This window comes from Tachysurus vachellii, chromosome 6 (assembly GCF_030014155.1).
Source record: "Tachysurus vachellii isolate PV-2020 chromosome 6, HZAU_Pvac_v1, whole genome shotgun sequence".
NCBI lineage: Eukaryota > Metazoa > Chordata > Actinopteri > Siluriformes > Bagridae > Tachysurus > Tachysurus vachellii.
Window position 1 is genome coordinate 16,770,680 of NC_083465.1, and position 14,635 is coordinate 16,785,314.

The window sequence follows — 14,635 nt, forward strand, 5'->3', positions numbered from 1 at the left end:
TCTTAAGCTCATAGCAACACATTTATGGCAATAAAGTCTTTATACAGAAAGCTTTATCCAATAACTGCTTAAATACAACAAACTTGTGTAGTTACAGTTACAAGTGTTCACTGAATGTACATTTAAGTCATGTTCTTTCTCCAAAAACTGGCATCTTCTTCAGATGCTTCCTGCTTCATAGACCTAGTGTTCTCCAACTGGTCCCAAGTTTATATTAAGTGCTCCGGGTTCTAAAAGACAGTGAATTATCATGATGATTTCATCAGATGTTGACACTCCAGATTTTCTTTTCAGCCTTAAGGTAAAAGTTTCTATTAGCAGCCAGTGAAGACAGCTGTGCCGCATGATACAGGTTTAAACGTTCTTTAATAATAACCCAGTATGCTTCCTCAGTGTGATGGGGTATTCTTATTAACAAAGTGAGACCCAGCCAATTTATACAGCCAGAAATAAGGTCACAAAATTGGATGGTCCAGAGTGTTGAGTTAGGTGACATAGACATCAGAGTTCATACAGCTTCCAGCATGAATCAGCAGGTTAGCAGTCCAGAGGTTGACACAAATTGGGAAAGTACCAGGGATCATGGCTATTTGGTGCAATATATTATGACACTGCTTCCCACACCAGTCCTGTCCACTAGACCTCAATCAGAACAGAGTCCTGATGTCGCTTGGGTTCGTTGCCCAGGTTGACCTTCTCTGTGCGGGTGTGCCAAACCAGGACCTGAAATAGAAAATCATCTGCTCAGAATGGAAGCATCAACAAGCATCAACAATTGTAAGGAGGTTTGGAGGAAAATGAAGGTCAGAGAGCATCTACAGCAGTAACCCTTCAGTGGTGCTGTTTCAGGCATAAAGGCTGCTTGGCCTATTGTAGCAGCTAATCTTAATTATAAGTGAGAGTCAAGCAGCTGTGTGTGTACTGTTAATGTAGCCTCACCCAGGTGTGACAAGTCACTTCCAAGGCACATGGTACTTTTAATTGGCTTGTTTTGCATATCTAACAAGACTAATTCAGCAGCCAGTGATGTGACATCAACCTTGAGGTTGATGAGGAGCTCATATCCATGGGAGACATGCTAAAAAAATTTCAGTTAACCTACAATTCTATTTTTCTGGTATTTTATCCAATGCTGTTTGTATGAGAAATGAGCTTACACATTTTTAAGTTTGCATAATAAAGCTTTTAGGTGTAAAGCCTCACTTTATCTGCACATGCACTAGTAGTGTGTCTGAAACATTTAAATTACTGTCTGCCCAGACTAAGACTGGTATAGGGGAAGGCATCAAGTCATGTTTGAATCGATTATTTCTATAGTATGCTTCTGACATCAGTTCATCTGGCATACTTCTGTTGGTCGTTGTCCTGCATATGTTATAATCCTGTGCATCAGCTGTGGCGCAACAGCTAGCCCTTAAAATGGTGACAGAAAATCAAGAGGCGTTTACTAACTCTTAGTAACTCTTAAGAATTATTTTATCTAGTTAATTTATTAGTTAATTTATCTAGTTAAAAATAGTTGGGATATTCATTCTTTTATCTCAAGCAGTACTTTATTCCAACTAAACAGAAGCTGGATGTTGATATCTTGGCAAAGCTACAACCTACACTTTAAACAGTTAATTATAGGCACTTTGTAGCTTACGTCTATGACAGTTTACATTTATTTATTTTTATATATATATATACTTTATGCTATATTGGGAGCTGCATTTATTGAGTTTGATGAGGCTTTAGACTGAAATATTTTTTAAGGCTGAATGCATTGCAGAGAGGAGGAAGCATCTGATTGATTGTGTTGTGTGCTAGGTTGGCAGGTTCTAGACATCGAGAGTGAGATGCATATAGACATTAATAAGCAGGAGTGTCTCTGAATCAGGACTGAAAAGGGCTTCTCTCAGAGCACAAGCTTGTTCACTCTTTAGCTCTCTGCCCTCCTTCAACCTCCATCTTTCCACATCTGTCACACTGTCCTTCATTCACCCATTCTATTTCACTGTCAATCTCAGCCTCTGCCTTTCCTCTTTTGCTTCTTCTGCTCTCCCACCCCCATCCACCATCTCCTGATTGCTCAGTTGAGTCTCTGAACCAGGCCAATCAGTCCAGCATCACGACCCTTCCTGTTGAGATGCATGCTAGGAGCTGCCTACCTGTCTGTGGTACAGCTTGTTCTCTGTCATCCCAGAGATGATTTTAAAACACTTATAGAAGTTTGACCTTTTCTTAAGTTGTGTGTAAAGCTTTTCTTGGATGCACAGACTCATAGACGGCTCTGACAGTGAGTGAGCTGAACCCTGAATGTCAAGACAAAGTCGTCTTGCCTTAATTTTTTTCTTGAGTGTTTAATTGAATGTCATCTATTAAAATAAGTGTGTTAAAATCCAGTCATTTAAAGCCATTATGTTTCTTGAATATAATCCGTCAATTGCAGCATTCTTTGAGATGTTCTGCTGAGTCCAGTATTCACTTTATGAAGCTCAACAGGATAATTGTGCTTTTAGATCTTTGCTAAGTTGAATATGGAAACTTTATGCTATGACTGATAATGATAGCAGTGTAAGACGCTGCTGTACGAGGTGCGTCCTCCACTGGCTGGCGCTGGTGATTAGTGGTAATGTCAGCTCTGCTAATAGTCACTATTAATAACCCCAGCACTGCTGCCATTAGGATAATTAGGTGATAATGATTATGGCAATAGCTGTGACATGCAGGGGATAGGAAGAGAAGCTACTCTGAGACAAGGTGAAGTGAGAGGCCTACACCCAACGTAAGGGGATATTACCAGCCCAGACATATGTGATGACCCTTTAATACTCCAACCTGCAATACGCACTTTTTAGTGTGAAAGCTATAGATAGCCACTTATTGTAATTATATACAAAAAATACTTGTGAAGTTCTGAACTAAAAAAAAAGTCTGAAGGATTCACTAATATTAAAAAAAATGATTAGTTTACGCTGGATTATGGGTACAAAAAAGTGATCTACCAATCAGACACTGATTCAGATATCAATAAATTTACACTGTATGACCAAAAGTATGTTGATGCTTCACCATCACACCTATATCTGCTTGCTGAACATCCTCTTGCAATCTCATGGGCATTAATATGCAGTTCTAACATTTTCCACTCATGCAGTTCCAGCATGCAGTCTGCATTCACCCCCAAAGTGTCCAGTTGATGCACTCAGTCAGGAAGCTGTTCAGGCCAAACCAAATTTGTCAAGCCATGTCTTTAAGCCAAGCCAAGTGGGTTTATTTGTCATTCATCTATATAGAATGTATACATTGGAATGAAATGGCATTTCTCCAGGAACACAGTGCAACAAAACAGTATGCTCAACTACATAAAGTACAAATACACAACAGTGTCAGAGGACTGCATGGTGAAGTAGTGAAGTGATGAAGTGCCTGGTGCAGCTTTGTAAAGTACAGTGGTATTGAGTCATACTGGGTTAGGTGCCTGACTAGCCCATTTGAGTGTTGGGAGACAGCAGGCTGTTGATTTATCTGACTGCCTCAGGAAAGAAACTGTTGCAGAGTCTGCTGGTGGTGGCACAGATGCTCCTGTACCTTCTGCCAGATGTTCACAGGATGGGTGAGACTGGCAGCACCAGCAGCAGTTGTTATGAGAGACATCGACAGTGGGTAGAGATTCCCCGGTGATCTTTTCAGCTCATCTCACAACCTTGAGGTCGGAAACTGTGCAGTTCCAAAACCACACTGTGAGACAGCAGGTCAGAACACTCTTTATTGTCCCTTTGTAAAAAGTGCTGAAGATGTAAGCGGGAAGTTTGTCTCCCTTCTGCCTAGAAGAAGACCACAACTTCTTCCAGTGGCATAGTGATACTGGATCAGGCCTCTTTGTTCCAATACAGGGAACTGCTACAGCTTGCAAAGTCATTCTAGATAAATTTGTGCTTCCAACTTTGTGCCAAAAGTTTGAGGAAGACCCACATAGAGTCAATGATGGTCATGTGTCCACATACATTTACATTTACATTTACATTTACATTTACAGCATTTGGCAGACGCCCTTATCCAGAGCAATGTACATACTGTAAGTGCTTAAATCTCTAACACTGGATACATTAATGCTGGCTCACATACTTAAGATACCATGAGTTTAAAACATTGTATAGTCATATAGTGTATTTTATGTTCTATGCTGTAGAGTTTGGTACTGACCTGTGTGCAGTTGCGAGCTTTTGGCTCCAGATCCTCCAGCCTGGTTATTTGTTTAAGGAAGTCAGACTCCTGCATGCCTGGCTTGGCTCCTCTCCTCTTAAACAGAGCTCGTGGGTTAGCTAGGATCACCTGGAGGTTCACGGCAAAGCCTAAGCCAGTGACAAGTGTAGAGATGTATGAGAAGATTGAGTTTACTGCTAGGAGACTTTATTTTCCCTAATTTTATTCTTTAAGTGAAAGTCATGGTAGCCTCAGACACTTTTGTACACATCTTGCAGCTTGGAAGCCGATCAGCTATTCACATTTACATAAACATTTACAGAATTTCAAAAGACATTCACACATTGTGATACAATGAGTTTTTTAGAGTACAAAATTATCACTTTATTGAAAAAAGCTCACTATGTCCCATCTTTTAAATGTTAGAAAATATTTGTTCTCTTACATATAAACAGTTAGTTGTGAGTAATGTCAGTAATGCCCTTTGTAATAATAGTGAAATTGTCTCTTCCTGTGAAAGTAAGCATTTCTTGGCTACCATTAGAAACCAAACGTACGACACTCTGTTTATTAAAAGTGACATCCTGTCTTGCTGTCTGTGTTTAACATTTAGATTCCATTTTGCCATCATATTACATTTAATTGCAGGTCTCTTTCCTCTCCTGCTGATGTTTAAAACTTGCATTATGTCCTTTGGTGCTAATTATAATGGGAACTTATTATACACTTATGTATTATAATTTAAATAAAACATGTCTCATTCCTACCATCAGCTCTGCCACCCCACACACACAATTGATTTTTCCCTCCATTTAGAAGCCACCCTTAAGACTTCACAGAAAGCACTTTTTAGACTACCTGCAACCTAGAAAAGGGTTCATATCTTATTTACCACTTTAAGGTCTGCCACACAAAATCTAAATGGGAACAGGAGCTGATGTATGGTGGAAGGGTGCATTGGGAAAAGTAAAGGTGAGCTGTAGGGCAGTGCTTGGAGCTCATGTTACTAAATTAAAATAGTCAAAAGTGCAAGACTGACCCTGAGCATTGCAGCAGCCAGTCTTGCCCTTACACCCTTGTCCTGCAGGAAGCTCAGGAAGCTCTCTTGTGCATTATTTGAGATATTAAACAGTTTAATTTTACACTTAGCCCTTGCCCATTGCTGCCTATTATCAGGGTGCTGGTAACTCCTGTCCTCCACAGGCCTCATGAATCTAACATGGTTGCCTTTACCTTTCCTTTCACAAGGTAGAAACTCTTTGCCTTGTTTATCGGTCTTTCACATTCTGCCTGCCAACCAGATTTAACTTGATCTTTAAAAGCTATGAGTATTCATTTAAAGTATACAGCAAGTTATTTTTCAGACATAGAGGTCCTTCATGACCTAACTAAACATCTGGACCTCTATGTCTGTTTATTGTTAGAGGTAGTTATAGTGCATATTTACTGCATCTATTTCTTCAGTGACGTTCCTGTGTTTTCATTTCAGCTAGTTTCTGAACACAAGCTCATCCACATCCACACAGTGTCTTTGTTGCCTTGCTCTAGCATGTGTTCATTTACCTTCTTCATATTTCTTTGGAGTAATTTTAATACTCTATAATAATCCATATAAGTCGCTTACAAAGACTTCAGTCCTATGTAAGGATTGCATTGTGGGTTGCATAGAAACAGTCTCATTCTTAAACAGGGAAATAAAAATCCAGCGGGAAATATAGCCTTCAGTTGTGTTTTTTATCCCAGGTACTGGCTGATTTTTCTAGGACGCCTGTGCTTTAGCTAAAGCCACCTGGGTTTCTGCCACCCCCACAGCGACAGTCACTTCACTGCAGCAGAAAGGCTGAGATTCAACCGAGCTACACAACTGTGTCCCTGCTCTATAAGTAGCGCTTCGAGGTACATTCTCTCATGAGCCTTGCTACGGTTTATTAATAGATGATGGTCAGTCAATTTTCATCTAATGCTCTTAGCCTTTTTTTTTAACTACTTAGCGTTTTGATATGACTCTTGTACAAGTGCACCGTTATATCACAGACACTTTGATCAAACTTAGAGGCAAAGGATTTATTATATTTTATGAAAGCTTTGCTCCGTTTTGCCCTCCATACACTCAGCAGTGTTCACGGCCTCTCCAGATTTAGTGTTCTAGGCACAGGCACTGTGTGCACCCTTTGCTTGGCTGCAGCTATGAGCAATCAAAAAAAAAAATCACATTGTGCTAATGCAGCCCACTCATTGCCTTAGACACAGACAGGTTGGGGTGAGTCACATGGGCAAAACCTTGTGTAGCTGCAATGCAGACTTTTTTTTCTTACATAAGTAAAGCTACATGGCAAATACCAGACTTATATTAGAAAGGGTTTTTTTTTTTGCTAGGACAAACACTTGAGCCCCTCTTCAGGTGAGAGCTGCACTTGAACGCAGTGAGAGGTGAGGAGGGACGTCCTTATCCTGCTATTGTGTTTGTTCTTTGCAGGACCCAGACAGCAGGAATACCAAATTCACCTCATTGTTCTCTGCTTTTGTTCTGAGGCTAGTGTAATAGCTCTGGCTCATGAAGCTTAAATGGTTTTTGAGAATTTTCTACAAAATCTTAAACTGATGATGATGTTACAGGTGGCTGATCCAGAGATAAGAAAAGGAGCAAGCAGAAGGGAGGGGTAGAGGAAAATATTCAAAATACAGATGTGAAGCAGACTGGGGGCAAGAAGAAAGGCAAGGATGATACGTTCTCCTGTTATCAGGCATTAATTAACAGCACAACATCCAGAGGCACTGCAGGAGCCTGGAGAGTTCTCCGCTGCATTCTGCTTTGCTCTGCATTGCTGCTCTCGCTCGCACTCTCACTCTCGCTGTATGTCTGAAGCTCTGCCATTCTCTTTATCCTCCTCAGTTTGCAGTATGTGAACTCTGGCACTCTGCATGTTTCAGACGTGTCAGCACCTTCCTGCCACACTGATGTTAATACATTGCCTTAGAATTCGCTGCTGCTATTCCAACAGAAGTGCAGTAAATCAGCAGAATGCAGAAACACAGGGAGCTTCACACTTTAATGCCCTGCAACGGAAGTGTTTTTACTGTAGTCATGGGTTAATTTGTTTCTAGAAGTAATTATGGACATTAATTAAGCGCACCCCTTAGTTCTCAGGGAGTCAGCATCCTGTCGGCTATGATTGATCTGCGGCTCAGAGCCATTATTTCCAAATGCATTTGGAGAGTAATCTATCCTTTGAGGTATGATAAATAGTTATTTGAATTGTTCTGCACCATAACCAACAAACTGCACCGAGGACCATGAAATATGGCAGTGTTCTGAGTATAGATTTAGTTGTTGCCTGCATGCAAAAAAAAAAACAGCTCTGTGAAGAACTTGCTAACCTACTTATGTCGTGATCTTTGTGTACAAGCACTACTGCTAAACAACCATACAGCCTGAAGAACTCAAAACACTGCCACAGTCTTTTGCATGAACAGTCTCTTTATATAAATCCTAAAAAAAAATTATATAAAAATTATGATTTAATCCTATGGGGATGTTAATATCAAAAAGCAGACTAGTGAAGGGGTAATAAATAGCAGTGGCACTGTTTCACATTTTTTTTATAGAATTACAAGCTTAGTGTCGAACACACAATAAGCAAGTTGTGTAATATATGAGCATGTCAGTATGCAAATACATGCTATACAACACTGGTTTATCAGGAGAAGGAGGTGGACATGGTTTCCTCATGAGGAAAAAAAGGTGTATAAACATTTTTACTTTACCTTCAAACAGTGCCAAATTAAATAACAGCAAGATGTTAGTCAGGTTGTGACTGATTTTACCAGCTACTCCATCACACATTTCACTGTGCAAATGACTTGAACCTTCTTACTTCTTGCAATTTGAAAAAGACGGAGACACAACTTCCTTACTAGGACTGGTATGATACGTCTTACAGTGATGCTAGCCAAATGTGTGTTCATGTATGTTTGGATTCAATATAGTGATGGATAAAATATATTAACTTACTAAATGTGTTAAATGTTGGCAAAAGACTGCTTAAGGTTTTTTTAATCCTTGACAAGTCTCACCTGCCATGTCGATTGCAAAAGGTCGGTCAGCCTTCCAGCCTGTGTACCAGCCCACCACTTTGCCCTTTTCTACAATGGGGCGCTCATACCTGCGACCCCCTACAAGTCCCACTGGCCATACAGATACTCCTTTAGTTGAACGCATCTGAGAGGAGAAGAAAAAAAGCATAAAATACACTTTAGAGACAATGTGTGTGCTATGACTATGACACAATTTATGTTTAATAAAAAGCTTCAGCAAGCAAATACTTCACCAGTCTTTCCTGTAGGGACTGCAAAATTCATTTCTAGATAGAAAATGTTTGGATACTGTTTGTGTTGGTCTACTGGTGCTTGTAGTGAGGCCATCTATTTTTATTGAATTTCAGTAGATGAGAGAGGATTTCTGTGGGATTGTATTACAGCACATGGACTCATTTTCACTTTGAATAACCTCATCCATCTGCAGCCACTGTGAGGCTGGAAAAGCAATAAGATCATTCACACCTGACACAGCACACTGTTTATATTGCAGATAATATTTTTGATGGTAGCTTTCTGCTGGTGTAAATTAAAACAACCTAAAGCTAAATGATCTTTTTTTTCCTCTTTTCGCTAGATGAGAAAAGACACTATAAAGTTGGGATAGAATTCAAGGAGTGTACGAATAAGCTTTTTTTTTTTACTTAAAAAGTCAGAGAAGGCATTAAATATTTAATGGCTGTGCTACTCGTGTAAGCATAGTACATGGCATTGTGAAGTGTCAGACAATGATGCCTATGGGCTGGAGGAATCTTTGAAGCTCATGCTCAGAGTGTTGCTGTGTCTGTGCAGCTAGGCTCTAATGCCGTCCCTTCACCACCCCCTTCCCATCTGCTCCTAGGGACTTTTCAAAGGCTTCTCTTCTGTAATGGGGCTCTATAAATGGGGTCTAAATCAAAGCCAGAGAGCCGGAGAACTCTCCAGCGTAGTGAGGACATCAACGCCTGCAGCTGCACAATCATCCCTATGACTCATCAACTACAGCAGCTCCGACATGCATCATCAAATGCAGCTGGATTCATCACTGTCAGAGAGTAGGGCAGTCTGGTTAAGGAATCAGTGGCTTCCTTCTTCAGATTTAAGAACGCATAACCCTGACAGTGCAAGAGCAACAGATATTCAAGTCTGCTAAAGAAATCTCTAATATCTTAAGGAAACATTTTAAACAAGAATAACAAAGCATCAGATTTCTATCAGCATACAGAATGCAATGTATTTATTTTCAGCAACTGCTTTATTCTGGTTAGACTCTTGGTCAGTCCCAAGAGGAGTACACCATGGGATGCCAGTTCATTAAAAGGCTAATTCAGAGCGTCCAGTTCTCCCAGTCGGATGAGCAGAGAAACCAGAAGAAGAACATGAGAAACTCCATGCAAACAGAACCTCAGACTTTTGAGCTGCAATGCACCAATACGACTTACAGCACCATCATACCACTAAATGTCAAATTGAAAGTTGAAATTATGCTCATCCCCATAGGACAGAAAAGACCCGAATATATAATATAGTGTGCCAATGCTATCTGAGGTAATCATAATGAAGGAGGTGCCTCTTATGAATGTGACTGATTTGAGCAGTGATAATAAGGCACTTAGACTGCTGTGCTCCAAATCAAGCCTGAGGTGTTTTATGCACTCATGTTGAGCAGTGCTGCATTCATAAGCACAATAGTGTTATGTTTTGCCCTTTATGGTCTATTCCATGTGCTCAACTTCGTGTCCAGCTGTGTTGAGAAAATGAATTGAAAGAGACGAGGCGGCGGAGAAAAAGCAGGACTCGAAGGACAAAGCCACTGCTGATGGCGTAAAGTGAGTCTTTCACTCTTACGAGGCCTGTGGCATGAAAAGTGATCTGGAAGGCAATGCATATAGCACTATAATACGTGAAGAGAAGGCAGAATGGGAAGAATAAAGTCTAAAGCAGGAAAAGAGGAATGTGCAGTTGATATTGAGATATTAAAACGTAAGAGCTATGACAGATTTGAATTATGAGATAAAGGTCTACAGCCTAGAGTGGGGTGGGGTTATAGAACGGCGGGGTGGGAAGATGGAAATAAACAGGACTGTGATCAAAGTGAAAGGCATGAGGAAGAATGAGTATGAGCAAGAGATGTTGAAAAGATGAAGCAATATATGAGAAATTCCTGTTCAGCTGTTTATGCATTCTACAGACAACAGAATCTTTCCACTTCTGTGCTCTGCAGAAATTCAGGACAGACAGTAAAGTAAGGAGTTATTTCAGTGTTAAATGTATCAAACATATTTCTTTTTAAGAATGCAGATTCATTCACTACACTTTCCTTATTTATTAAATGAATTAAAAGGTGTTTTTACTTTCCAATTTGCTTTTGACGTTGTTGCACATTTCTCTAACTTTGTATTAACACAAACCTTGAATGTCTGTTAATTGACTGGAATTTTAAGCGGCAAGTTCTCTAGCCTTCAGCCACAGGCTGTCGATGAACCGTGACATTTCACACAACATGACAGAACAATCTGAACTGAGGGAATGTGCAGCGGCTTCCGTTATCCTGGAACCGAAGCTGCCTATCAGTGTGGTCACACTGCACTACATTAACACAGCTAACAGAAAATACAAAACGCTTCTTATATTTCTCTTCTATTATGTGAATTGTGAATAATTGAGCATTTTTTCTAGTATTATGGTCATATTAACTTTTGTTACCTATTTTATTTTACTTTGAAATAGAAGAGTTATAAAAAAAATTCCTCAAAAAAGGTTACTTGTCATTCAGGACAGGGATTGTGTTCTTCAATATTACTGCATGTACTTAACCTGAACTGAAGCTTTAATTGCTTAATTGTTCAGCTTGATATCAACTTGACTCTGAGATTAAGGGCTCTGGCCACACTAACTTTATTTATCGTAGAGTCCTTGGATGTATCCTCTTTCTATCACAAATTGTATGTGATTTATACAATACTCAAGAACTCACAGTGTTTTGGCAGCAAAAATCTACTTCAGCAAGTTACTTAAAGCATTAAAAGTGAACTGCAGGGATTCTGAGATCCCTGATACAGTATATCTTTACATTTCTAACTTTCAGTTTCTGAATCCCACAGCTTACTGACACTTTTGCTGCTCACTCACACTTCTGAACTGGCAGTGTAATTAAGCTGATGTGATTTCCAGGATCATACAATTGGCCAATTTCTCTTTGAGGTATGAAATATGCATCTAACAAGTTGAAGTCTCTCTAGTCCATCAAACCATAGCCTGATTAATTTTGAAAGATAACAGTCATCTAATAAAATGGTCTTTTTAACAATGCTTTGTAAGACAGGCTCTTTTAAATATGTTTCTCATCTATGGCTTTCATTCATTTTGATTGAACATCTGCTATTAAGGCAAAGAGGATTTATATTGGGGTTAAACTAGGAGGACCACAGGGGAGCTCTAGCACCTTTGGTTAATTTGAAAGGATGGCAAGCCAAGATCAGTTCCAAGAAGAGAATGTATTTTACATTGCTTTGAATCATTCATTTCCTCTATCCTTCCTTCATTCCTTCTGTCCTTCCTTAATTCCTTCCTTCATTCATTCATTCTTTCATTCTCAGTATGAACTATATCATGATCTAACAATTTTCATGAATTCCGTTTAACTATTCATTCATTCATTCATTCATTCATTCATTCATTCATCTTCTACCGCTTATCTGAACTACCTCAGGTCACGGGGAGCCTGTGCCTATCTCAGGCGTCATTGGACATCAAGGCAGGATACACCCTGGACGGAGTGCCAACCCATCGCAGGGCTCACACACACACTCTCATTCACTCACGCAATCACACACTACGGACAATTTTTCCAGAGATGCCATGCATGTCTTTGGACCAGGGGAGGAAACCGGAGTACCCGGAGGAAACCCCCGAGGCACGAGGAGAACATGCAAACTACACACACACAAGGCGGAGGCGGGAATCGAACCCCCAACCCTGGAGGTGTGAGGCGAACGTGCTAACCAGTAAGCCACCGTGCCCCCCCCCAACTATTCTGCATGGCAAATCATACAGACATACAAACCATACACAGATGCATAGTATCTAGAATATAGTCCCTGATGTTCCTCTCACAACTATGATCTCCCCTGAGTTTTGGCACTGTTAAAAATGATGAAGTTACTCCTGTCTGGCTGATCATTTTCATAATCCTGCAAACCTTCCTGCTGTTTTATAGTACTTCATCTTGCTGCACATTAGTGAATAGACTATTTTCTTCCAAAGAAAGCAAACTAAAGCCATTCCAAAGCTTTCACTGTCTAATCTACTTTGTATAGTCAGATGAGATTGTCCCTATTGAGCTTTCCAGCTAAATCAAATAAGCTTACATCTTTATACAGCAGGCTTGTTTAATGGATTGATCGTTTAATTATAATTGATTGGCAGTTTGTACAACCTAGCTAATTGTCTTGAAAACAGTTAAGATTAAACTCCAGTTAAGAGCTGAGTGAATCATGGATGGACAAAGGAAAGATTATTATAACACGATGCTGTTCATTTTTCATGGTTCATACTGTACCAAGCATCTTCATTACATTTCACCACAAGATATTTAGGTACAATTTTACATGCCAAGACTTCGGCTACTGAATATTCTAAGTCTGCAAGTCATGCAATTGTACCTTGGAAAATTGTGCATAAGGGAGAAAACCTTTAATCACAGTTAAAGGGCATTGGATATAAAGCTGGTCCCACGTTTCGGAAACAGAATAGCTCCATATGCCAATAATAATGCCAGTTTTACAACGCAACATAATTTAGATGATGTTTAGACTCATTAGACAATGAAGCCACTCTTACGAGTGATTATTTTATTAAACTGAGCGATGAATGAATTTATGTTTGGGGACGTAATGTATGTCTACCTCTTCAAAAAGCTCCAGGCTGTAAGTGTTATCATCGTCGGCGAAGAAAACCACTCCGGAGTCTGTGGCTGTGCGGTGCGCACGGAGCCACGAGAGCGCGGCGTTCCTCTGCTCTGTTGCGCGCGGCATCCCGGACCGTTTAAAGCGGCGCGGAGTGAGTACGTGCAGGTGCGTGTACGGGACGCGGGCGCGCGCTAAGAAGCGCGACACGAGCTCAGTGCGACTTGTCGAATCCTCAACCACAATCCAGTGGAAGTGCGGGACCTGGCGGAACGTGTTGGCCAAGCGCGTGAGCTCGGCTTTCTGCACGGCGCGGCTGTACGTCGGTGTGATGGCGTAGATGAGTGGCGATGGCGGCGCGGTGCGATTGAGCGCATGGACAACTGCATCCCGCCGCGGCGCGCTGCTCAGCCGGGACAGGTACGAGTGCGCCGTGTTGCGCACGGAGGACCTCTTCGTGTCGATGTCTATCACGATGATGACGATCAACACCCACGGAAGCAGAATGAAAAAGCGACTATAGAAGATGGACTTCATCATGGCTAAGTTATGAAGCTGCCCTAGACGCAGGATCACCAATCCATCTCAGTTAGGTTATTTTAACACAAGTACATAAAGGAAGGGGTGTTAATAAGTACTTAATGTAATATAAATCTAACATAATCTAGTCTCTTAGTATCTGTTAGAATACATCTTTAAAACAGAGACTGAATTTACTTTTTTGTGCTTATTTCTCTTCTCCACTTCACCAGCTTCCACAAGCGTTCAGTATCATGCAGTTCTTACAGCAGCTTTCAGAGCATCCTGTCAGTTTCCAGTCTCCTCTTACAAAAGCGAGACAAAAACGACATATTCCTCCGCTGATCATTAGATGACGATTCATCTAATTGGTCTAATGATGATTCCTCCAGCATTGAAAGCGACGGCACGAATAACAAACAACGGGTACAAATATTGAACTGAATCCACAGAAAACAGTCCCTAAACGCATAGCTGGCTTTGCCTCCATCTCTCCTCTGAGATGCGCTTCTGAGCTCTGAAGCTGAGCGGAGAGGCAGTGCGCAGGTCCAGCTGTGATGCTGCTGCTGCTGCTGCCTTAGAAATAACAGCGCTGTCATGTGAGGGACTGAGACTTCACTCTCTTTATTTGTCTGTGTGTGTGTGTGTGTGTGTGTGTGTGTGTGTGTGTGTGTGTGTGTGTGAGAGAGAGAGAGAGAGAGAGAGAGAGACCTGACCGGAATACTAAACGATCTCGCCGAGACGCAACTGGATTAAATACGCTCTAAATTGCCACTGTTACTCCCTCTATATTTCTATACAGTTATCTGAGTTTGCCTTTATAGGCACTATCCAACGCGTTCATGCAGTGAGGCTTAATTACAATAACTACAGCATCAAACTAATCCTTGAACCTTGCTCTGTGTGTGTCTATTTTCACCATTAATATGGCTGCACAATATAATAGA

The 14,635-nt window shown here is 40.7% G+C and overlaps 1 protein-coding gene across 1 annotated transcript; it reads right to left on the reverse strand.

The window, feature by feature from the left end:
* Positions 1–137: 137 nt before the first annotated feature.
* b3gat2 (beta-1,3-glucuronyltransferase 2 (glucuronosyltransferase S)) lies at positions 138–14,307 on the reverse strand. Its single transcript, XM_060872590.1, has 4 exons — positions 13,170–14,307; positions 8,263–8,407; positions 4,189–4,337; positions 138–723 (listed from the first exon to the last, which is right to left on the reverse strand). The coding sequence occupies exons 1-4, from the start codon at positions 13,707–13,709 to the stop codon at positions 637–639; spliced, it is 921 nt and encodes a 306-aa protein (XP_060728573.1). The 5' UTR covers positions 13,710–14,307; the 3' UTR covers positions 138–636.
* Positions 14,308–14,635: the final 328 nt, after the last annotated feature.